The sequence below is a fragment of the Anolis carolinensis genome, chromosome 5 (assembly GCF_035594765.1).
Source record: "Anolis carolinensis isolate JA03-04 chromosome 5, rAnoCar3.1.pri, whole genome shotgun sequence".
NCBI lineage: Eukaryota > Metazoa > Chordata > Lepidosauria > Squamata > Dactyloidae > Anolis > Anolis carolinensis.
Genome location: NC_085845.1, coordinates 166,756,348 through 166,781,977, shown reverse-complemented (window position 1 = coordinate 166,781,977; position 25,630 = coordinate 166,756,348). Strand labels below are relative to the sequence as shown.

Sequence of the window (25,630 nt, the reverse complement as noted above, 5' to 3'; positions counted from 1 at the left end):
AAAACTAATGGACCTTGGAATAACAAGCTGCATCATAGATGGAAGAAGTCATATCACAGGGTGGAATTGATTAAAATAATGTTACCAATTGTTTAGTAAAGCTTTAAAATTCAACTGATGGCATATTTAACCCAAATATCATTACTTTTAAATCAAATATTACTGTACTGCACAGAATGCACAAATTTAGTAGATATTTATTAAACCATGTGCGCTCCAAGGCATGCGCCCCAGTATATTTGGCAATGTTGCAAAGGATACTATATAAGATTATTAGATGTTTGTTTCCCATGGCATAGCTCCTTATCTTAGTCCAGCAAGTAACTTGAGCTGTGTCACAACATCTGCAACTACTTGCTTTCACAACACAATTTAAAGTCACAAAAATGAAATATCCTGACATCTGGTGGAAGACAAAGAAGTACTCTTATAGTTTTCTAGAACAGCAATAACATACGTATTCTCAAAGGCCATTCCATTATTTACAGTAAAAATAACTAGTTTTGGCATTAGCTTGCTATGATTCTAGAAATCATATAACTCATAGTACTAAGTTCCTTTATATTTCACAGATCAACACCAACACATGGATCTTTATTTTATTAAGTAAGCAGTAGTGTATCATATATTTACCTTATATGAGGAAGCACAACAAGAGCTGCCCAAGGTTGCGAAAGATTACTCAAGTTTCGATTTTCTGGTAACTGAATGCATGACAGAATATAATCCAGCACTGTTTTTTCTTCTTTTTCTTCTGTCTTTGTGCTTCTTAACTGTCTTCTTGATCTAAAACAAAAACTAATTTGTGCTGAAACTGACAGGATCATAACATTACATGTACATTTCTCCTCCTCCTTCTAAATTGTAATAATCAAGATGATGCTGCCACTTTCGTCCATTATATAAGTGGGCATCCTTCACTCACAAAATATTATCTCCATGGTTTTCCAAGGTAATCAATTTTCAAAGGGGGACCCTGATATTTTTGTTATGTTACTTCTAGGTTCAGCCTTACATTTCCCATTAATGTTTTCCCTCTTTCAGTTTTCAAATGAAGAGGAATGCATTCAGAGTTCTCTATTCACTTATAGAGATATCACAAGTACTCAAATACATTTGTGTCAGAGACAGCTTGCATCATTTCCTCTCCTACTGATGCTGATGAAGTTATTTTGGAATAAATTATCGCTGGACTGTGACTTGAGCCCATGAAACCCATCAGAATTCCATCAATCAATAATTGGGAGATGGCTGAACCTGATTCAAAGAGGAAAATGGTTAAACCACGTTCCATTGGCCAAACCAGGGAAGTAACATAAATAAATGAGTTGCTCACACATTTGAATTCTAACACTGGATCTACTGGTCCAGCACTAAATATTAATGTATTCTCACAGAAGTTATCTTTAACCTTTAAATAGTTAAATTAGCATGTTAAACCCACTCTGCCACTGCAGGTTATTCCTGTAACACATTTCTACTTAAAAGCTGTTTCTGGATAATGTGAAGATATGATTTTAGTACCGTCAGGACCTGAAAACAGGGCAAGGTTCATCTCACATTCTGTCCCTATTACACAGTACACAGATAACGGTTAATTCAAGCTGTAGACTCATGAGATTAAAGAAGATGTAGCTCCATCCACACTAAATAAAAACTTGCTTGACAATTCCTTCAACAACACAACACTAAATGCCATGCTTACAAATACTGTGTGGAATACATACCCGTCCTTTGACTCAATAAAAACAAGGGGATATTTCTCAAATGCCATTGAACCAACTGAGGGTGGCTCAGCTTTCTCTAGGATGAGCTTAGCCAAAAGTGTCAAGGCTTCTTCCTGAACCATTGCATCATTTTCACAGATGCAGGGCTCAATATATGCAAGGAAACTTGGAAGAAATAACTGGGGAGAGATGGAATGAACAACAGAGTATAATTCCTTTCCATTTACAGTATGAAAAGTATAGGATGCCAGAATTCCCAGAAAGTCAAGGTTTCAATATCTTATCTACCAGAAGGCTTTCCCCCTCATCCAAAATGAATTTGGAAGCAACAGTACATCTAGAATAGCGTATACTACTATTCAGTCTCAGTGACACACTAAATCAAAACACAACCTATAAATATTACTACAAATAAAGTAAAGCATTGCCTATGTTTTTATAGGCAACTAGCTGTGCCCAGGCAAGCGTTGCTGTGGCTAGGACTTAATTTTACTTTTCTTTTTGTTGTATGAACGTAGAGGCGTGGATGAGAGATTGTGCTGTCAATTTTCAAGGTTGTGGGGCGTTTAGTTTAGTTGTTTTGTCCGGTGCCGTGATTCCATTACTCTTTTATATATATATAGAGTTTTTTATAAAATATGTGGGGGATATATAGTAATAACAACAACATACAAAAACATTATTGGCACAAATGTAAACCTCCACAATTCCCATACTCCTATCTTTAACACATATTTTTTTCTCCCATGCTCACCCATTTTACATTTGTTCCATAACTTTTTTTTTAATGTAAACTCCACAATCACAATAAAACTGACCTCTCCCCAATCATAACAGAAGCCAACTTAAAGATCAGAATTAAGGAAACTGTAGAATTTATAGAACATAACCATAATGTCAAATGTTTCCACACATTATTCCCTGTATACACAGATAATATACTACAATCACACACACGCACACACATATAGATATATCCCCCCCCCCCCAGTTCAATGCCCACTGCAGGCTTCATTAAATTCATTAGACCTAGATAAGCAATTCTCTCTTTCTGCTTCCCTCTCAATTTACAATATGGAACAATAACCCTAACATATTTTATAGAACAGTGTAAAGCAGAATGCAACAAATATGCATGAAGCTCTGAAAACATTCTGAAGTGCTTAAATTAATAAATTAAATTAAATTAATAGAACCAACATTCTAAGAAAGTGTTAAAATCCACACATGATTTTCAATAAGCATTTGAGCTGCCCTTGAGTGAAGTTTGCGTGTTTGGTGAACTACATCTGTATGTCTCTTTTGAAGTTACAAAATGCTAAAATCATAGAATCATAGAACAGTAGAGTTGGAAGAGACCTCATGGGCCATCCAGTCCAACCCCCTGCCAAGAAGCAGGAAATCACATTCAAAGCACCCCCGACAGATGGCCATCCAGCCTCTGCTTAAAACCCTCCAAAGAAGGAGCCTCCACCACAGTCCGGGGGAGAGAGTTCCACTGCCGAACAGCTCTCACAGTGAGGAAGTTCTTCCTGATGTTCAGGTGGAATCTCCTTTCCTGTAGTTTGAAGCCATTGCTCCGCGTCCTAGTCTCCAGGGCAGCAGAAAACAAGCTTGTTCCCTCCTCCCTATGACTTCCCCTCACATATTTATACATGGCTATCATGTCTCCTCTCAGCTTTCTTTTCTGCAGGCTAAACATGCCCAGTTCTTTAAGCTGCTCCTCATTGGGCTTGTTCTCCAGACCTTGATCATTTTAGTTGCCCTCCTTTGGACACATTCCAGCTTGTCAACATCTTCCTTCAACTGCAGTGCCCAGAATTGGACACAGTATTCCAGGTGTGGTCTGACCAAAGCAGAATAGAGGGGGAGCATGACTTCCCTGGATCTAGACACTATACTCCTATTGATGCAGGCCAAAATCCCATTGGCTTTTTTAGCAGCTGCATCACATTGTTGGCTCATGTTTGACTCCAATATCTTTTTTGTACGTACTGCTGTCGAGCCAGGCGTCAAAATACCATTTTGCTTCCTTCCTTTCTTTTGGATTAGAAGGGGGAAGGGGATTTATCCAGTCACAAAGGATGCCATAAATATCAAGGAAAATTGGATTAAAGAAGGATATAATGTTATAACTTTATTAAATGTGGTGGGGCTTTCAGAGATTATATCTTCAGCAGTTCTTCAAATTCATTTCAATATTTCAAGACAGAAATTCATGAGAGCGTTTAAAAGGTTAGAAAAACTTTGCCTACCTTTTCAAACTGTTCCATGAGAAACATAGTTTTAGAAAAATTAAAAATCAAATGTCTTTCAAATCCACTTTGGAAAACCTGTTAAGAAACAAAAACAATATTATAATGGACTCAGTGTACTTGAATGAATCTGTGAATACACAAAGTTGCTTTGTGGTTAGATCATTTGCCCATCCAGCTCAACAACTCCTTCAACTAAAAGATCTCAAGCAGAGATCTTTTTCAATTTTTTTATCAGCTCATATTTATTGGACATGCCTAGAATTGAATCTGCTACCAAGATTTTCCCTTACACATTTGTACACAATTTATTTGGGGGAGTTCAATGGACTCCAAAAGAAAACTCTGAAATATTTAACTGATATGCAATGTGTAAGTTTCTTAAACCATGAGTGCACAATTTGTGGCCACAGACGTCTTTGGAAAAACATTTACTATTATTATACAGACCATAGAATTTCATCCGCTCTTGGGGGAGAATAATGGTGCTTTCATTATGGTATGCTGCATTTGCTTATAAATTGACCGAAGAAGTTCTTTCCTTCATCAATCTGCACAGACACAGTGACAAAGTTTGCACCCATTCTGTCTTTAAGTGTCATATGTGCATCACCTCTTTAAGACAGATAGTAAGTAAAAGGTAAAGGTAAAGGTTTTCCCCTGACGTTAAGTCCAGTCATGTCTGACTCTGGGGGTTGGTGCTCATCTCCATTACTAAGCCGAAGAGCTGGCGTTGTCCGTAGACATCTCCAAGGTCATGTGGCCGGCATGACTCCTTGGAACGTCGTTACCTTCCCGCCTATTGATCTACTCACATTGGCATGTTTTCGAACTGCTAGGTTGGAGCTGGAGCTAACAGCGGCTGCTCATGCCACTCCCGGGGCTTGAACCTGGGACCTTTCGGTCTCCAGCTCAGTGTTTTTACACATTCTGCCACCGGGGCTACAAGACAGATAGTACACAAAATATAACATGACTATCTGTTTAAGAGAAAGAATAAGAATTTTGGGATCATGCTTTCTGGATGATATAAATCACATCTAGCTTTGTTACCTTTTCAACTGTTTCTTTGACCAAAGAATCAGGTAATACAATGTTTGCATCAAGAAGCACAACAGAAATAACTTTTAGCAGGGTATTGCAGCAGACCACCGAGAGATTGGGTGTTTCTATCACTTTGGTCAATGTCTGTGGAATAAAAGAACAAAGAATGATTAAAAACATTCTTAAGAATGCAACAAAAAACAAAAACAAACTGCAGTTTTGGCATGAAGCCGAGTACTTCAATCTAATGCTTTAATTTCCATCATTTTTACATGAATGCTACACAAGGTAGAAAGAATCAGAGCATGGAAAAGTTCCTTTTTGAATCAACCCATATCATAAATAAAGTTAGGTACATATACTGCCCTAGTAAAAAGAATAGAGTTGCTCACCTTACACACTTCTTCAGGTTGTGCAACCTTGGATTCATGTCCAAATTTTACTATGGTCAAATACACTTGCAATATCCTTTCAATCTGGTCAGAAGCTTCACAACAGGTGTCCTGAGTTATTTTTTCTTGCAGCTGAAGAACTGAGTTCTAGTTAATAATAATTATAAAGGTTATCCAAATAAAATTAAACATGTCTTTAAAAACCCAAACCAGGCAGCTTGGCAGCTAGTAATTGTACATTTTTCTCTCCCTTTATTTCAGACAAAACTGGAATTTCTCAAGAAATAAGCTAATAAAGAACATACCTAATCTCTGTAAGTGTTTGATAAGTATATTTAAGCAGTATGTACCAGTAACAACAATAAAGAATCAGGATGAGATCCTACATCACAGAAGTGGTTACATATTATCTCCTGACCTGACTCCCCAGCTCTTTCTTAACATTTAGCACAAAACATTATTATAATTAGAAGGCTAGTAAAGGCTAGTCCATTTGTTTTCCAGGAAACAACTCACCTGCAAACATCTGAAAAACATATCCAAGTTCTCCTTGTCAATGAATCCAGCAGCTGACTGTGCCATATGTTTGCATACTTCTCCAACAGAGAGCCACGGGAGTGTAACTTCTGTTTCTGTAACTGGGCCCATCTTTTTCAGAATTAATGTTATAGCCTGTGGAAAGAACAACATATACCTTTAGTATTATAAAGAACTGTCTACTAGGCATGTGCAATCCAGGAAAAAAATGGTTCTAAACTCTCTTTGAAAGTAAGGGGCGCTGGCGCTTCGTTTTTAAAGTCATTTCCAAATTTTGAAAGCAAAAAGTTCAAAACTTTCCGAAACTTCCGAATCTTCATATGTACTTCGTTAATGGTTCATGCGCATGCGCATGAAGAAAAACATTATTGTCAATGGGGAAACTTGAGGGTCTTCTCTCTCCCTCATTTTTGAGATATCCTAATGAAACTTGCTACAGTGTTAGAACACATTTACCACTGTTAGCTCACAAAATCTAAGAACGTTTGACTTATCCTCGAATTTTTGACGAATTTTCAAAGTTTTCATTAAAAAAACATTTTTAATAATAACAAAAATCTGTTCCTGGTTTGAAAGTGTTACTTCCTGTTTTATTGGGTTGTCTTTACTTTGAAAGTTGTTGTTCTACTTCAGAAACTTCGTTTTTGTGGCTGAAACTTTGTTAAATTGGTGGAGAGAGACTCAACAAATCATAATGTGCTATTTTTATAGGACGATGTCCCTTGCGCAAAGACAAAATTTTGGCAGTGTAATAAAATTTCGCTATGTTTTTATGACAGAACCAATTAGGAAATGACATTTATCAACCAGGAACAGAAATCACAGCACACCATCAAATCACTCCTGACAGATGGCCATCAGCTTCTGAATAAGGAAATCTGTTCCTGGTTTGAAAATGCTATTTCCTGTTTCATTTGGGTTTTCTGGGACTGAGAGTGTGTGACTTGCCCAAGATCACCCAGTGAGTTTCCATGGCTGAGTGGGGAATCAAGCCACAATTGTAGTCCAACTCACAAACCATTACACTACACCATCCTGTCTCAAAACAGCCCGCTGCTAGCCAGGAAGGAAACTCTCTTCCATCACTGGGCTTGGTTTCTATGAGGCTGTTATTAAGCCTGTTGCTAGCCCCAGCCAGGACAGAAAGTGCTCAGGACTTGGTTTTTTTCTATGGGGCTGTTATTAAGCCCGTTGCTAGCCAGAAGAGAAAACATTCAGGACTTGGTTTCTTTCCTTGGGGCTATCTATGAGATTGCCATTACATAAATTAAGATAGTTTCCAATACACAAGTATATACTTACTGATTTTTTAAAAAATAGTCATGAATGCTAGTAATGAAAATAAAACCCTGAAAAGCTACTTAAAATGAGTGAAATACATAAGGTTTGGCTACAACTACCTTCTGTAAACTCAGCACCATTCAGAGATGCTCTTCTGCATATTCAGCATCTCCAGCCAATTGATAATTGGTCATGCCAATTGAGGAAGATGGGATTATAATCTAACACATTTGGGAAGTACAAGACTTCAAATCTCCTCTACAATATACAACTATTCTAATGTACGGGGCCTGCATCTACTACTCAGTGAAGCAAGTTAAAGGTTACCTATAATTTCCGAGATTTCTCAGAATGGAATGTTTACCTTTTCTGCACAGGAATGGAACATGTTCCTAACACCTTTGCACATCTCAAAAATTAATTGTCCCACACCTTCCACTTTTTCTGGGTGTTCTTCCAGGTCAAGGAACATTAAGTTTAAAAGTGCGTCTTGGTCAGAAACCTGTAAGACAAATTACCAGGGACAAATCTTGCACCTAATTTATTCATCACACATTGAAAGACAATTGAAGGTATCTGTTGATCCCCCTTCCTTTCAAAATAACACTCCCAAATGTCTATTACCATGACAATGCATACAACTAAAGAAAGCTAGATTCCAAGTGTCATAGCTTATTGATTATGTAACTGTCTTTTCTGTCTTCTCAGAGCAGGGATACAGTTTTTCCAAAGGTCTATATAGTATGTAATTTAGTATATCTGGTATAAATAGTACATTCAAACACATTCAAAGCTTTGTGTGGAAAGTATTTCATATATTTATTATAATGCAAAGAGCATAGCATACATTTTCCTTACTTTTAAGAAAAAAATGACTGTACCTCAAATAACACTATTTTTACCTAAAGACAGCCATTCCTGTTATGTTTTATATCAATTGCATAGTTTTCTTTTGCTAAGGTGTAACTACAATACTTTCACTTTCATTCAGTGATTGTACTAAGCACTTCCAGTTGAAAAAAAACGATTCTGTGTAACTAGCTAAACATCTTACTTCACGATGGAAATAATGGAAATCAGTGGGCACAGGCAAATTACCACATTTCTATGTCTGACTTATTGAGAAACAAGAAAAAGAAACAAGCTGAGTAGTATGTTCAGTTATTAGTCTTTTCCTCCAAGTAATAATAAGCCTTATCAATGCTTGTCTCCTTAGAAGAATAACTAGAACTAATCCATTTCACATGCTTGATTGCATACAGCAGCCAAAATAGTCATGGATAAAAATGTGTGTGTGTAAACTGATGATTTAGATAAATGATGATTTAGAAGAAAAATTAAATATAAAACAATTTGTTTAAAAAATGCCAGCATCACAGAAAACATGGCACGTGCCAATGGGACACCCATGGCTAGAGTGGTGTTTGCAGACACAATGTGGCCTAACCATAAAGCCAAGAAAACTATTGTTCTATTCACTCTTAACGGTTAAATAGAAGAATCCTATCTAGTAACCTTTACTATTTAGCTCTGTTTTATAAGCTCCACCTCAGGAATGGGCATCACACATGTCCCAACTTAGCTATTCAGCATAATTAACCTGTTTTCAGTCTTGGTTGATATTTATAGCAATTTCCATAATCCTTTTTTATTACTCCTCCCACTAAGGGTTTCATAGTAGACACTTTGAGAACAATGCTTTCAAGGCCTGTGCAGAAGTTTCTTTACCAGACTATTTCAGTATGGTGTTATGAAGGTGATAAAAATCCTTGGTTAAAATCTTAACTCAGGAACAAATATACTAAATGGTTTTAGATATGCTTCACTGCCCTTTGCTCTACAGCTATAATTATAATAAAGATATAATTATTGAGTTCAGTATTACCAACATCTTGCATCAGTGACTACCTGCACGCTCAAATTAAAGAGATAGATACCTTCCTCATGAGGAAGGTGAAGCTTTCTGCTGCAAAGTTCCTGATGTGCTGCTTATGGTGGGCCAACAGTTTGCTGTATAATCTGTAAATGAAACATTCAACATATTTCTATTGAGAACAAAATCCAAAAAAAGCCACATTACACTTTCATCAATGCTTTTTGAAATCTAAAGAAAAGTTATTTGATGCATGTTTATTTTGACTAAACAGGGTTGCAGATTCATGGTAAAACAGCAGCCTTGCATGTTAAAAGCAGACGGTTCCAGCCTAAATATGGTTCAGGCCCAGGATATCTGAAGGACCATATCTCACATCATTAGAAAATGCAAAAAAAAACCTTTAAAGTTATGAGTTTAAATCAGTAAGAAACTGAACTTGTGTCTTGCTTAAGATAAAGAGTCAATGTAGTTACATTTCTCTGCAAACATAAGAGCCATAAGATTTAATGGCTGTATCACGCAGACACATTTGAGTTAACTGCTAATCAAGCCTGGTCATTTATTTCAGTTTTTATCACAAAGAATAGCTTTCCCCAAATGCGATTTCCCCAGTTTATGAGATTTCTGTATTACATCATTTATTTCTTTAGATATATTAATAAGGCTTACCCATAAATACTGGATATGTCCTTCACCATTAGCCGCCATAAGTATTTGTAAAGGTAAGAAAGAGAAGTGAAAGCCCATTCTAGTAGCTCTGTGTCCTGGGTATCCAACAATTTGGTAATGGACAGGAAAAAGTCTTGAAAATGAGGATAGAAATCTGTCTGGAGATCACGAGCCAACTGCACTACCAAGCTAACAAGGAAATATTGAAAGAAGCACACTGTAATTTAAACACATACTTCAATAGCAATTACAATTATCTCTGGCAAAATGTTTTGCTGTCTTACGGTTCACCTACATTTTATAGGATTTCTGTATTCCAGCAGTACTGACAGCTTAATATACAGTATTCCTAAAATCAATTGCAAATGACATAATCTCAAAACAGTCCTGAATATATAACTATAACTATTCTGAATGTATAAAATAAAAAGAGTAGAAGAGAAATAAAAAAAATTACCAAAAACTATAAATGACTCACGGAATGGGTAACAAAATTACTAGACCAGCACTCAAATGGCTGGAAAACATATTTAGGCACAGCAGTGATGCAGGCCCTCTGCTAATACATAATGCACAACATTTTTCAAGAGAAACAATGCAGAGACAATAATCAACTCTGCCTGTTGAATATTACATCCAATATTACATCTTTATTGGTTATTAAAAAATAACAACCTAGGATCATGAAGATATTTACAATGCCATGTTGGCACCAAGAAAATTTGCATTTATGTGGATATGTTCTAGCCATAGAAACATTTTTAAAATATTTGGAGTCATTCAAAGTTCTCTACAGATTCATAAGCAACATCCTATGACATTCCCATATCACGAAAGTGGTACTGTTTTTCCATTAAGAGACAGAAGGAAAAAATGGCCTACTGGCCTTCCTTTGTCCCTTCACAGAAAATATATGTCAGATGGCAATGGCATATACTTACTCCAAAAGGGGTTGAAAAGCAAGACTGTTCTGTACTTGTAGATGGGTTTTCAAGCTCTGCACAATGTCATTCTGATAGTATACCAGCTGGTTGAAAGACTGGCATTTGTTGACAACTTGTCTATAGAATGTAACTGTTTAAAACAAATATTGAAAGCATTTTACAAGGAAATCTTAATAACAATGTTGGGGAATTCCACAAATAATATCTTCCTGTCTCTGACCAAACTCAATCAGTTTAGTTGTATACATTTCAATTTAGAAGTCAGGTCTCACTGTTTTCAGAGATGTTCACCAATAATAATAATAATAATAATAATAATAATAATAATAATAATAATAATAATAATAATGATGTTTATTATGCGTATTTATACCTCATTTTTTCTCTCTACAAGAAGATTCAAAGCAGTGTATATGTTCTGGATTATAAAATTCATTTTTTAAAAAAAGTTATTACCAGAGTAAATTTTGGGTTACCCCACTGTAAAAGGAATACGATTTATTTCCAAGCACCTATGTTCCAGCAATATTATAGTCACAAGATCTTTGGCAAATAATCTCCAAGCGATTATGTTCCATTTTGTGCCAACAACCAAATGAACTGTCAGGGTCAACTTGTGGTACTCTTGGAATGATCTGGAGGTACCTAATCTCCATATAGCAGAAATTTCATCAAAGGAATTTCATGGCAAAAGATATTCAAAAGAGAGTTACTTGTACTTCTTTCTGCAAAGTACTTTCTTTTAAAGTTAGCCAGGATGTCACAGCCATTGCCTCCAAAAGAACCTCTGTCATTGTCACCTCTCACTACTGCTGTGACCCAATAAGTGTTCAGCACATTGCTCTGGAATAAATCTCATTATCTCATTATGTTCAATGTGAGTTATGCCTACATATGTGTACACAGAATTACAATCTCTTTATTTCCCCCATGTTGTCCTATTTACATAGACTTATCCTGAAATCTTTGTACAATCTAATACTACAAGAATGTTGTGGGAATTGCTTCCTAAGAAGAGGTTCCAGGTTCACTCAGTTAATTGAGATGGTGTCACCTTTCCTTGAACTACACCCAGTTGCTTGAAAAGTTAAAGACACCAGGGCATCAAAGCCGACAGGCTCCTACCCTGCTGGGATTCAGAAGGGCTGTGAAAACATGGTTATGTGCCCAAGCTTTTGATGAGTAAATGACAAATTTGACATGGCCTGATTTAAGGATGAAGCATGAAGATCTCGGACGAATGGAATTAATTATATATACATTTTTAAGGTTTTATAATGTGTTTTAACAATGTTATTAATAGATCTGTTTATATTGTTTTGTTTTTATGATTTCATTTTGGGCATTAAATTTTGCCAATTATTGTAAGCCGCCCTGAGTCCCTCGGGTGAGAAGGGCGGGGTATAAATGTTGTAAATAAATAAATAAAGCCCTATCTACCTACCAAGCTATCTTTAGTTCTAGTCTGCCTCTCTCCCCACTCAAGATAGCTTACAACAACATGACACAACCAAATAAATTTTAAAACATGGCAAATAAAAAAATTAAAAACAATTAAATACTTGTGTGATGGATACAAGTTAAAATACAGTTAAGATACAATAAAAATACTCGTACAATTAAAGCTATATTTAAAACTAAAGATCTACACATGCACACACAAACAACTTGAGCAATCTCACTTAGGAAACAAAGTGTCACACCTTCAAATTTCACACTTGTATTTTGTAAGAAGGACAACCTTGTGCAAGAAAACATAACTGACTGGTTTAACTAGTGCAGAAGTTCTGTGCCTGTACAGAACTCAGCTAATAATGATATGAAGATTCCCATTCCCAACCCCCAGTTGCTCCAGAAGGCCAGATCAAAACCAATAGATTTAATAGCTGATTATTGAGAGAGAAACATTCGAAACAACTTTTTTCTAGGAATTCTTCCACAGCAGAGGAAACGGTACTGAAAGATGAAGTAACTGCATTTGTTGTTGTTATTCTGCAGATGGAAGAGTATCGTAGCAGTGGATTTCCAGAAGTGGATGTTTGGCATTGAGGGCAGCAGAGACAAAGGTGGGGGAGACTATATAAACTAGTTTAAAGTCAATCCCAGCTCAGTGGCTGCATTTATAGCGAGGAAGCTAACATTATGCTGATCCTTGCTTCACTGACTGCAATATTATTGTCAATCTCACCATATTCGCACAATACTCTTAATCCCATGATGCCACTTTCCATGATATCATACTGATTCAGCAGTTAGTCTGTTCCTACCAGAACAGTTGATAATAAATCCATTGTTGGTTATATTAATATAACATGCAACTAATTACTATGTATATAACATAATGTACTCAATGCGCTTATAAATTTATAATATTAACAGTACTGTACCTAAAATTAAGCAAGTTGCTTTGACAATTGATTTCCATAACTCATCCTACCACTTCTACTCTAACTCTTAAAGCCACACAAAATTCGAAAAAATAAAAGCAAATTTTGGACACATTTAATACTCCTTGTTCTTCCATATACATACTGCTAATTAGCTAACTCAGCTGCAAATCCTCAGTCTCAACATGTTTCTAACATTACAATATAGCAAACACAGCTACAAAATATGAAAGAATACCAAAATGCCGTGTGAGGTTCAGCTCTCTCCATTTTTCAAGTCCTTCATGAAAATACGTTTCAACCTCCTAGCAAAATTAAGAATGTATATATTTGTCAGTGCATATACATAAAGCAGAAATAGAATTAAAGTAATAAAACGTTTGTAAAAATAAGGTTGTAGCAGAAAGCCAATGTTTCCTCCTCAATTTATGTATTTATTTATCTTAGAATTCCCCATCTGTAAACTAAAGATAGCTATTTAATCACCTGATGAGAATAATAGAGGAATATTATCAAAGATACATGGTGATACTGCTGCTACATTACAATCCAAAAAAGAAATATGGAATTTAAGAGCTCTTGGATGAATATTTCAGCATGTTCATGTGATAATAAAGAGGGCTGTAAATTGTAAGAGTCCTATCAGATACTGGCATTATAGAGAAATTGCAATGCTTTTCTAGATGACTATCACAATGATATTGCTGACATACTCATCTGAGACATACACTGTGTTGGTCGCTAAATGTCCAAACCATGTGTACAGCAAGTGAAAACAACCATCAAGCCAATGTAGTGGAGGCAACCCACACACTGCTAACAGGTATCTGAACAATCAGTGAGAAAATTAACCTATCTTATACGCACAAGACATTTTATAAGCTTTACTTGGAAGACAGTAAGAAAAACTCAAGACAAATACATTGTTCTTACCTCAACATAGCTTCCTGTCCTGTCAATACGGTGAATTATATCAATGTTCACATTGCTTAAGCGTTCTGAGAAGGTAAGAAACTACAAGAGAAACAGGAGAAGTTGCTTTAGCTTTTTCAACAAGCTCTGTCATGTTGTACTTAAAAGACAGCTAAAAAATAAGCATGCAATTGTATTATTTTTATAGGTAACTGTGCCATTAAAATGTTGGTTCATAATAACATAAGGTTCATAAGTGAGCATGGTCTATTGAATTATATGATACCAGAGTTTTCCAGGACTGACATGCATCTGAAGAATTGATTTTCTATATAAGGTAGAATCTTCCCAATTCAAAATTAAGATTTACTATCCTGTTTACGGGCCCCTGGTGGCACAGAGTGTTAAAGCACTGAGCTGCTGAAATTGCGGACCAAAAGGTCCCAGGTTCAAATCCCGGGAGCAGAATGAGCGCCCGTTGTTAGCCCCAGCTCCTGCCAACCTAGAAGTTCGAAAACATGCAAATGTGAGTAGATCAATAGGTACCGCTCCAGCAGGAAGGTAACGGCGCTCGATGCAGTCATGCCGGCCACATGACCTTGGAGGTGTCTACGGAAAACGCCAGCTCTTCGGCTTAGAAATGGAGGTGAGCACCAACCCCCAGAGTCGGTCACGACTGGACTTAACGTCAGGGGAAAACCTTTATCTTTACCCTATCCTGTTTACAGTGGGCTATAAGGAGAGGGCACATATCTCAATCCACCAACCAGTGTTAACTCTTTAGACCAGAGGTTCTCAACTATGGGCCCCTAGATGTTTTGGCCTTCAACTCCCAGGAATTCTAACAGCTGGCAAACTGACTGGGATTTCTGGGAGTTGTAGGCCAAAACACCTGGGGACCCACAGGTTGAGAACCACTGCTATAGACCAACACACTGAAATACATTTCACATCTGAAATCAGAACATTAATCTGTAGTAACAAACTAAACAACTTATACTCATCTGATGATGAGTTGTTATACTCATCTGATGAAGTGATGAAAGGAAGAATATTGATAGACTCAAACTAGTATCCTGGAACAATTTACTGCAGGACAATCCCGTACAAATATTAACAGAACACCACTATTTATCACCTACTAACAAAAATTGTATTGTAGCCCGATGCAATAGCATTTCTCTTACCCAGGCTCAATCTCAGAGGTTCCCAAACCTATTTGGCCTATTTTTTTAAAGAAAAAAATTATTCCGTGTCACCTATAGAAATCTACTTTTTTGAAGTGAACTAATAGAAAGATGCATAACCAATTTTCATCCATTTATGTATCGACATTTCTATCTATGTTCTACAGCATGGTAACAAAAGATGTTAGAAATAAGTCACCTTGCAGCTTGAAATTATAAATTTATTGAAATCAAACATAATAACATTTACAATCTTAAATGAGAAAAAAGAACCTGGTGCGCTGCATTTATTGATGCTCTATTTCTGTCAGCAGCATGAATTAATTTTTTAAATATTTATTGTACTTTCACTATTATTAACCACTTGTCACACAATTTTGAAACAATCCAAATTAGATTTCATACATGTCACCAATTGATAGTATCATATTGTAAACAAGTCATTATATACACATCTTCCTGGCAATTAGTGCTGGACTTCCCAACAATGCATGACACATTCACCTCCCAACACTTACATGTTAAGACCTGCCAGTGGACTTGACCAATGATCAGTTATAACTGTTCAGTTATAATTTTGTGCATCCATTTGGAAAATAAAGTAATTACTACAAATTTAAATCTATTTTATATAAGAGATTAAACATGTATTAACTTTTTTCCTGAATTTTCTTGTTTTTTTTATGCTTTCATTGCTCCCTTATTTTGATTAACTGCCTCCTAACTGCACCCTAGCTGATAGGTTGATAAGGCCTTTACAGATTACAACAAAATGAAACACTCAGTAGCAACAACGTATCTCATAACAGATATGTGGCAGACCCAGTTCCAATTCTGTCCCAATGTCTACTCTGGAAACACCACTACGCAACTTAACAAAGTCATCCAGACCATCAAAGTTTCATCATATACTCAGTGGGATATCCGAACATCTATCATTCATGCTTCTTACAGTTTATACAATAAAAACATACTACAGTAGAGTCTCACTTATCCAAGCTAAACGGGCCAGCAGAAGCTTGGATAAGCGAATATCTTGGATAATAAGGAGGGATTAAGGAAAAGCCTATTAAACATCAAATTAAGTTATGATTTTACAAATTAAGCACCAAAACATCATTTTATACAACAAATTTGACAGAAAAAGTAGTTCAATACGCAGTAATATTATGTTGTAATTACTGTATTTACGAATTTAGCACCAAAATATCATGATATATTGAAAACATTGACTACAAAAATGGCTTGGATTATCCAGAGGCTTGGATTAGCGAGGCTTGGATTGGTGAGACTCTACTGTAGTTTCTACACCAGTGGTTCCCAATCTTTATTTGACCAGGGACCACTTGACCAGGGACCGCTCTCCAAAATTCGTACCAAAAGGGTTACGAATCAGTTTTTGGTCAACTTTAGATTTGGTTCGGTTATCTGGGGTGCTGATTCAAAAAACTGTATTGCATAGACCACATCAGCTCCAGTTTCTGACAGAGAACATATGCCATCCAATAGTCACCATCTGCTCGCCCACAGAAAACCACATTTAATCATCTGGAGCTGATGTGGTCTATCCAATGCAATTTTCTGAATCAGAATCCCAAATAACCCCAGGAACAGGCCTAAAACAAAGACACCAAGGAGCCCCTGCTTCTAGGTACCACGTGGAACGGCTCCGCTCACGGGGAGGGAGGAGGAAGCGAGCAGCAGTCAGGAGGCTTGTTGTCATGCCTTTCGTGGGTAGTCAGCCTCTCCCCTCCCGACATCCCCATTGCCTTGGCACTATAAGAGGGTTTCACAAGACCATTCCCTCTTGTTGCAACGGTAAGGCCACAGACCATATTTTAGTTCTTGGGGACCACTGGTGGTCCATGGACCACAGGTTGGGAACCACTGTTCTACACAGAACAAACAGATACCTATGTGATGTCAGGAATGCTTCATCCATAAATTTCGAAGATAAGATTGCAAACAACTGATCGGAATCCACTGAAGAGTTTTGCTTAACCTCTTATTGCATGTCCAATAATATAAGCTTCTTATAGCAATATGTATGTCTCCCTTCATGAATATAGAAATGTACATATTACTTACAAATATTTTTGTTAATGACCAATGTTGGCAGAATTGTCCATTTTTGTTCTTTCTACATGTTTATTCTTTCTGGCTGTATTTATTACACTTCCCCACTGACAATAATCCATAAAAAGAGAAACCTACTGTACTTTTTTAATTCCTATACTGTATAAACATCACTAAATGGGATATGTCTTAGAATTGCAGGTTTATCTTATGTATTTTTGTTGGTGACAGTGGTACTGAAATTAGGGTGCATCTTACAATTCATGGTGTCTTAAAATTGAAGAAATATTGTATATCACTTTGAACTTTCATAGGTCAGACACTTTTTAATCACAATATGGTCTGAAGTCGAAGAAAAACTCATGTTCAAGTTTGACTTACTTACGTGCACGTCTTTTCTTTGGACATAGAAAAGGCTGTTCAAAATTCTCCTGACCCCCCATCATCACTAGGGAAAATTCTCCTGACCCCCCCCCCCCCCCCATCATCACTAGGGAAAATCTAGTGATGATGATGTATAGTGAGAAGGGGATGAAAATGGGAGGCAATTCAGCTAAAGTAGTTCCTTGGAGAAGGGATAACAGGATGTGCTCCATCTATGAGAATAATCCTATTTCGTTCCTTCCTCTAATCCCAGCCTCCTAGGGCTTTCATTTCCATCACTTCCTACACACATTTAAATAAATGTATCCACCAGCTGAAGTAAGACAATACAATTGATATCAGTGTCCCACTGCTTTCAAAAGCTTAAGCGGCTGAGGGGGGAAAGGAAGGGGCCTGAGGCTGTTAGGGATGGTGGGAGCTGAAGACCAAAACACCTGGAGGGCCCAGGTTTGCCCATGCCTGATCTACACTGAAGAATGAATGCAGGTTGGCACTTTAACTACCACGGCTTGGAGCTATGGAGTCATGGGAGTTTCACAAGAGCAAACTACAACTCCCAAGACCCCACAGTATTGCGCCACGGCTGTTAACGCGGGACCAAACTGCATCAATTCTAGAGTGCAGAAGTGCTAACCCCTTCTTCCTTCCAATTACTTACCCTGTGAGTGTTTTCGGACTTGTGAGAGGAGGATTTGGTCTTCATGTTGCTAAAGAAGGGAAGACAAAGCGCCGCGTTAAGCCAGTAAGGCACTAGACCCGAGCAATGGATCGAACCGGTAGTCCAAACACACGTGCGGCCCTATCAGCTGGGGGCTACCATCTTGGCTGAGGGATGCTGGGAGAGGAGTGTCACGTGATCCGCAAGACGGTCTGAGGGGCTGGACTCCAGAGAAAGCGAAAGCATGAGCGGGAGAAGTAGGAAGGTGTCGAAGGGTTTCATGGCCGGAATCACTGGGTTGCTGTGAGTTTTCCAGGCTGTATGGACATGTGCCAGAAGCATTCTCTCCTGACATTTTCCCCACATCCTCATCCTCATGGCAGGCATCCTCCGAGGTTGTGAGGTCTGTTGGAAACTAGGTCACAGAGGTTTATATATCTGTAGAAGGTCCAGGGTGGGAGAAAGAACGCTTGTCTTTTGGAGGCAAGTGTGAATGTTTCAATTAATCACCTTGATTAGCATTGAAGAGCCTTGCAGCTTCAAAGCCTGGCTGATTCCTGCCTTTGGGAATCCTTCGTTGGGAGGTGTTAGCTGGCCCTGATGGTTACATGTCTGGAATTACCCAGTTTTCTGAGTGTTGTTCTTATTTTTAAAAAACTCTTAAAATCACGACAGTAAATAAATAACCATTTAAATCAAAAGTGGAGATGCTTTACAACAAGCAAAGGAACATGTTGCGTAACTAGGTAACAATAGACGATATAAAAGAGGTGAAGGAATGGTTTATTTAAAAAAATAATCATATAAAGATTAAATTTTAGAAAGTGGAATAGAAGCCACATTTGCAACATTTCGGAAATTTAAGGCCCCTTCTGCACTGCCATATGGAGCCCCCAGAGGTGCAGCAGGTTAAACCACTGAACTTGCTGACCAAAAGGTCAGGTGTTAGAATCTGGGGAGCGGGGTTCGGGAATCCGGGAGCTCTTGCTGTTAGCCCCAGCTTCTGCCAACCTAGCAGTTCAAAAACATGCAAATGTGAGTAGATGAATAGGTACTGTTCCGGTGAGAAGGTAACGGCGCTCTATGCAGTCATGCTGGCCATATGACCTTGAAGGTGTCTGCGGACAATGTCGGCTCTTCGGCTTAGAAATGGAGATGAGCACCAACCCCCAGAGTGGGACACGACTTGACTTAATGTTGGGAAAACCTTTATATAAAATCCAGATTGTCTACTTTGAACTCGATTATATGGCAGTGTAAGCTCATATAATCCAGTTCAAAACAGATAATATAGACTATCTATACTATAGATTATATGACAGTGTAGAAGGGCCCTAAGTCACCAGGAGCTGCTCCAAGCTACAGAGGAAAAGTCCACCTTAGTTCTAACTGAATATGGAAAATGAAACAATGGCCTACAGATTGAAAATGCCCATAGATAATAGAACTTTACAAAATAATTTCACAAGAAAATCTGCCTGTGGTTTATAAATTACAATTTATTTATTTATTTACAGTATTTATATTCTGCCCTTCTCACCCTGAAGGGGACTCAGGGCAGGTTACAATGCACATATACATGGCAAACATTCAAAGCCCTTATCAGATATACGACATATACAGACAGACAAATAGAGGTTATTTAACATTTTCCAGCTTCCGGCTTCATGAGGGTATGCTCGATTCCGGACACAGGGGGAGCTGTCGCTTCATCATCCACTGTGATGCCGAGTCCTTTTGTTGGTAGTACTTCCTCATGTTCTTCGCACACTGTCAGCAGTTTTATGGTGTCATGAATTAAGTTAAATTAACCTCCCCACATTAAGTGGTACCTAGAATTTTCTATTTGCAGACACATCTGCTTTCGAGCTGCTTAGGTCAACAGCAAGCTGGTCGGGAACTTTAACCCCCGACCCGGGCTTCGAACCAATGACTTCACAGGCAGTGGAGATTTATTGCTGCTGGCTACTCACCAGCTGCACCACAGCCCGGCCCTCAAAGACTTTGATTTTAGAAATTATGAAAAGCCGGACCGTTGTTAAGGGATTGGGTGTGTTTGATTGTCCTGAAACGTAATCTGTACTCTGGACAAGATGCTCCTAATCGGATATGGAAAGATTAAATTTACCGGAGATCAGGCAAGGCTGCATTTTATCACACTATGTTTATTTTAACACATTATTATTATAGCAGGATTAGATGTGGATGAAGAAGGCATGAAAACTGGAGGAAGGAACATCCTTAATTTGAGGTGTGCAGATTACACAATACTAGTAGCAGAAAGTAGAAAAGATTTGAAATGATTATTGAAGCCAAGGAAGAAAACACAAGGAAATCTTTACAGATGAACACTAACAAAAATAATGACTACAGATAAGTTACTTAACTTTCAACAAGACGATGAAGACATTGAAATGGTTCAAGTTTTTCCATACCTTGGCTCAGAAATCAATCATAATGGAGACTGCCAGAAGGACAGCTATGAAAGAACTAGACAAAATCCTGAAGTGTCAAGATATAGAACTAAATATTAAAGTTAGGATTGTTCATGCCATCATAGTTATCATTTATTTCTATGTGTAGTTGTAAAAATTGGAGAGTGAAGAAAGCTGATAGGAAGAAAATCAATTTATCTGAAATGTGCTGCTTTAGAAGAGTTCTGTGAAGACTGTGAATTGCCAAAAAGACAAATAAATGCATCCTAGAGCATATTAAGCAAGAACTCTCTGTAGAAATTAAGATGACTAAACTGTGAGTGTTGCACGTATTACAAGAAGATGTGACTCACTCAAAAAGACAATAATGCTTGTTAAAGTAGAAGACAGTAGTTAAAGAGGAAGATTGCAGTCCAAATGGATAGATTCAGTCAAGGAAGCCACAGGTTTGAGTCTGTAAGACCTGCTGATGAGAGAGGGATCTGGAGGACTCTCTTTCATGGGTCACTCATAAGTCAATGTTGATCTGACAGCAGTTAATAACTACAATAATGTATGACAAAATGGGCAATCAATATCAAAAAAAATCAGAATGGATCAATGGGAAAATATATGGAACAATAAATTAAAACAAATGTACTCATATGACTTAAAGGAAAACTGGATAAAAATGTTCCATAGATGGTACATAACTCCAAAAAAATTAGGACTTATAAACAAATCCCTACAAACGGTATGCTGGAAATGCAAAAAAGAACAAGGATCATTCTTCCATATGTGGTGGACCTGTGAGAAAGTTAAAAAAAATTGGAAAGAGATACATGGAACCTCACAAAAATATTGAACATCAAATATCAAATGAGACCAGAACACTTACTATTAGGAATATCAGAAGACAATATAAAAGAAAATGATGACCTCCTATTAAATTATATGATGACGGCAGCGAGAATCATTTACGCAAGGAACTGGAGACAAGAAAAGATACCGGACGTGAATGACTGGATGGTAAAGCTAATGGAAATAAAGAATATGAATGGACTCACATATATGCTAGCGAAACAACAAGGATTACCAAAGAAAGCGACGGGTTGGCAACCTTTACTAAAATTCTTAGTAAAGGAGAAGTATATTAAGACAATATAATCATAGAAAGGTTGTAATATATTAACAAGAATAAATGTGGACTATAGGGAAACTTAGATAATAATGAAAAACAGAAAAATGGAGGAGGACCCCCTAAAAGTATATATTCAATATAGATAAAGATAGAAGTCAAGGAACTTTTCAACTCACCTCCTTTTTCTTTCTTTCTTTTATCTCTCTCACTATTTCCTACTTTCCTATAAACCACAATGTTCCCCCACTTTTATTGTATTCTTTTTGAAAATTCATATATATATATATATATATATATATATATATATATATGTATGTGTGTGTGTGTGTGTGTGTATGTGTGTGTGTGTGTGTGTGTGTGTGTGTATATATATATATATATAAAATGTGTATAACATAATGGAGAGGTATATGTTTATCCACTCTCAGGCACAAATTAAAGGGATGCTACCTATCTTCATAGTTTCTTATAGTAGAGATGGGTGACTTCCTGCTCTGAAGATATTATTCGACTTCATCAAGGGGTCTCATGCTAATGTTTGTACCTGCTAGGATTAATTGGAAGTTGCACTCTAACATCTTTGTCATGTTTTTAACTGCTATCAAATTGGTTCTGACATGACACCCTATGAATGAGAAACCTCAAATATATGCTGTTATTAACATCCCTACTGAGGTCTTGCAAAACGAATTGTGCAAATCTCTCTCTCTGCTATCTGAAGTTGTAGATTTCAGTCTAGTTCTGTCCTGTTCTTTGGTGGTGTTGCTTGTAGTTATTTTTGTGTTCCCAACCTTTGGGCCTCCAGGTGTTTTGGACTTCAGCTCCCACAGTTCCTAACAGCTGGTTAGCTGGCAAGGATTTCTGGAAGTTAAAGTCCAAAACACCTGGAGGCCCAAACGTTGGGAACCACTGCACTACATGCACAGTTAAATCTGTACCAAAAAGTGCCAGAAAACTTTATGACATTTGCTGAATGCTAATGTCAGCATCCTGGAAGAAGCAAAGGGCCGGGCTGTGGTGCAGCTAGTTAGTAGCCAGCTGCAATAAATCACTACTGACCGAGAGGCAGCCCGCGTCAGAGTGAGCACCCAACCATTGAAAAAAATAGCCCAGCTTGTTGTTGACCTAAGCAACCCGAAATATAGTTGCATCTATCGTTGGAAAATTTAGGTACCGCTTATACGGGGAGGCTAATTTAACTAATTTACAACACCATAAAAATCATACAGCAGCATGCAGAAAAGAATGAGGAAGCAATCAAAGGACTCGGTGTCACAGTGGATGATGAAGCAGCAGCTCCCCCTGTGGCCGGAATCGAGCATACCCTCAAGAAGCCTGGAAGCTGGAGAAAATTAAATAGCCTCTATGTCTTCGTTTCTGTCTGTATGTCTAATGGCATTGAATGTTTGCCATGTATGTGTACGTTGTGATCTGCCCTGAGTTCCCTTCGTGGTGAGAAGGGCGGAATATAAATACTGCAAATAAATAAATAAATAAGACCGTTGGACTGGCAATGTCTGAATGCCCAATCATCTCCCAAAGCAGTTACTATACTCCCAACTCAAGAACAGAAAATGGAATGCTGGTGGACAGGAAAAGAGATTTAAAGATGGGCTTAAAGCTAACCTTAAAAACTGTGGCATAGACACCGAGAACTGGGAAGCCCTGGCCCTTGTGCGCTCTAACTGGAGGTCAGCTGTGACCAGCAGTGCTGTGGAATTTGAAGAGGCATGAATGGAGAGCGAAAGCGAGAAACGTGCCAAGAAGAAGGCGCATCAAGCCAACCCTGACCAGGACCGTCTTCCACCTGGAAACTAATCTCACTGTGGAAGAACATGCGGGTCAAGAATAGGGTCATGTACTCTACAGTCACGTACATGTCCACCGCCAAGACACTACACTTGGAGGGTCATCATACTCAGACAATGAGGGATTGCCTAAGTCAATACAGCTCCTTTGTAAATATGTTATTTTTATTGTATTTTTTCCTGGCACTGAAAGACCTATCTTCCCTATTGTGAATATTAGAAATACAGTTATTCCCTATAGCAATTATTCTATCTCCTCCACACACATGCATGCACTCATGGCTTGAAGTATGTGTGATATTTAGCCATCTAGGATCAAATCAGTATTAAAACTCATTTACCAGCTATATGTAAATCTAAAAGTGCTGCATTTAATTCATTAAAATTATCTGAACTGACTTTCACGTAAGAGTACTTAGAGCCGCAATGCCAAACTGTTAAAAATCACATTTATCTAAAGAAAACCATCTGCAAGGTTAGCTTTTGGGAGAGATAATTCTTGAAGTGATCTTATTGACCTCCCATGGGACTTCTTATGGTACATAATTGTAGTGATATGACTCCACTTCACCTACGCTGGCAGCATTCTTGGGAATCTTGAGATTTGCCATGTAAGAAGAGATATTTCGGATTCTCACTTAGTGAGAATCTAGTGCCTCAACAATATACAAACCCCCAAATTCCACAAGACGCAGTCATGATGGTTAAATTGGGATCACTGCACTGCAACTGCATCCTGTGAAAGTTTCCTGGGTCAGGTGGCTCTTGTTCCAGAGCTAGCAGCAGTGAAATTAGCTCCAGAACAGTAGCCCCAGAAGCAAAAGAAATGTAGCAACACTGATGCCCACATAGATTCAGGAGGAAAAGCAGCACACACCAATTCTTGTATTCTCTGACTTGTATCAGGTTGTGTTGACGGTTCAGGTCCAAGCTATTTGACCAACTGCATCCCCTTGTACTTTAACGGGATTGTGTCAACAAAATCTTTTCAGCAAGCATGACATTATGCTGATTTTGGTGATGACACCAAATCTCGATTGAACACGTGATTCTGAGTAACTTCCACTTCTTCCACATCATGCCCCTAATTTATCAATTTTTCTCCATGATGATGACTGCTACTGGTACAAGTATGAGAAATAGAAAAAATATGTAGTGTGGCACTTCTATTCCAGGTGGGACTTATAAGGTCATATAGATAATGGTGGACTCTGTGTCACATCTGTCTTAAAGAGCATTGTATTGAGGAATAATGGGAGCTGCATGTGGAGGCTTGCATGATTTCATAAAATCGTAGAGTTTGAGAAGACCACATGGGCCATCTAGTCCAACCCCCCTGTCATGCAGGAAAAGCACAAAGTACCCCCGACAGATGGCCATATAGCCTTTGTTTGAAAACTTCCAAGGAAGGAGCTTCCACCACACTAAGAGACAGAGAGTTCCACTGCTGAACAGCTCGACAGTCAGGAAGTTCAGGTGGAATCTCCTTTCCTGTAATTTGAACCCATTGCTCTGAGTCCTTGTTTCCAGGGCAGTAGAAAACAAGCCTTCTCCCTCTTCCTTATGACACCCTTTCACATATTTATACACAACTATCATGTCTCCTTTCAACCTTCTCTTCTGCGAGCTAAACATGCCCAACTCTTTAAGAAGCTCCTCATAGGACATGGTCTCCAGACCTTTGATCATTTCTATTCCTGCCCTATGTTATCATGTCATATGTTATCCCTCCACTAATAAATATTTGTAGAAAAGAATTTAAAATGATGTAAAAAGCTGGAGAAATCAAAGGCTATGTAGTGGCATGCAATGTTTCTGTGTCAAACTTTTGCAAAGCAGTTATAAAGTTCTCTTGACCTTCCAGGTTTTACATTAAAGATGATTATATTTACAATAAATAAAGGTAGCTTTAGTGCAGTGGTTCTCAACCTGTGGGTC

General features: G+C 37.8%; 1 protein-coding gene across 1 annotated transcript in view; it reads right to left on the bottom strand.

Annotated features, from left to right (window-relative positions):
* Nucleotides 1–18,517, bottom strand: part of utp20 (UTP20 small subunit processome component) — an 81,819-nt gene extending 63,302 nt beyond the window's left edge. The window contains exons 1-13 of the mRNA XM_008110812.3: nucleotides 18,330–18,517; nucleotides 14,046–14,126; nucleotides 13,351–13,417; nucleotides 10,723–10,855; nucleotides 9,782–9,970; nucleotides 9,174–9,255; nucleotides 7,601–7,738; nucleotides 5,935–6,090; nucleotides 5,419–5,565; nucleotides 5,036–5,170; nucleotides 3,983–4,060; nucleotides 1,728–1,906; nucleotides 634–786 (exon numbers count right to left, since the gene is read on the bottom strand). Of these exons, the coding sequence (XP_008109019.2) occupies nucleotides 634–786; nucleotides 1,728–1,906; nucleotides 3,983–4,060; nucleotides 5,036–5,170; nucleotides 5,419–5,565; nucleotides 5,935–6,090; nucleotides 7,601–7,738; nucleotides 9,174–9,255; nucleotides 9,782–9,970; nucleotides 10,723–10,855; nucleotides 13,351–13,417; nucleotides 14,046–14,126; nucleotides 18,330–18,374 (1,583 nt within the window). The 5' untranslated portion in view covers nucleotides 18,375–18,517. The remainder of the gene's footprint in view (nucleotides 1–633; nucleotides 787–1,727; nucleotides 1,907–3,982; nucleotides 4,061–5,035; nucleotides 5,171–5,418; nucleotides 5,566–5,934; nucleotides 6,091–7,600; nucleotides 7,739–9,173; nucleotides 9,256–9,781; nucleotides 9,971–10,722; nucleotides 10,856–13,350; nucleotides 13,418–14,045; nucleotides 14,127–18,329) is intronic.
* Between the last annotated feature and the right edge of the window lie 7,113 nt (nucleotides 18,518–25,630).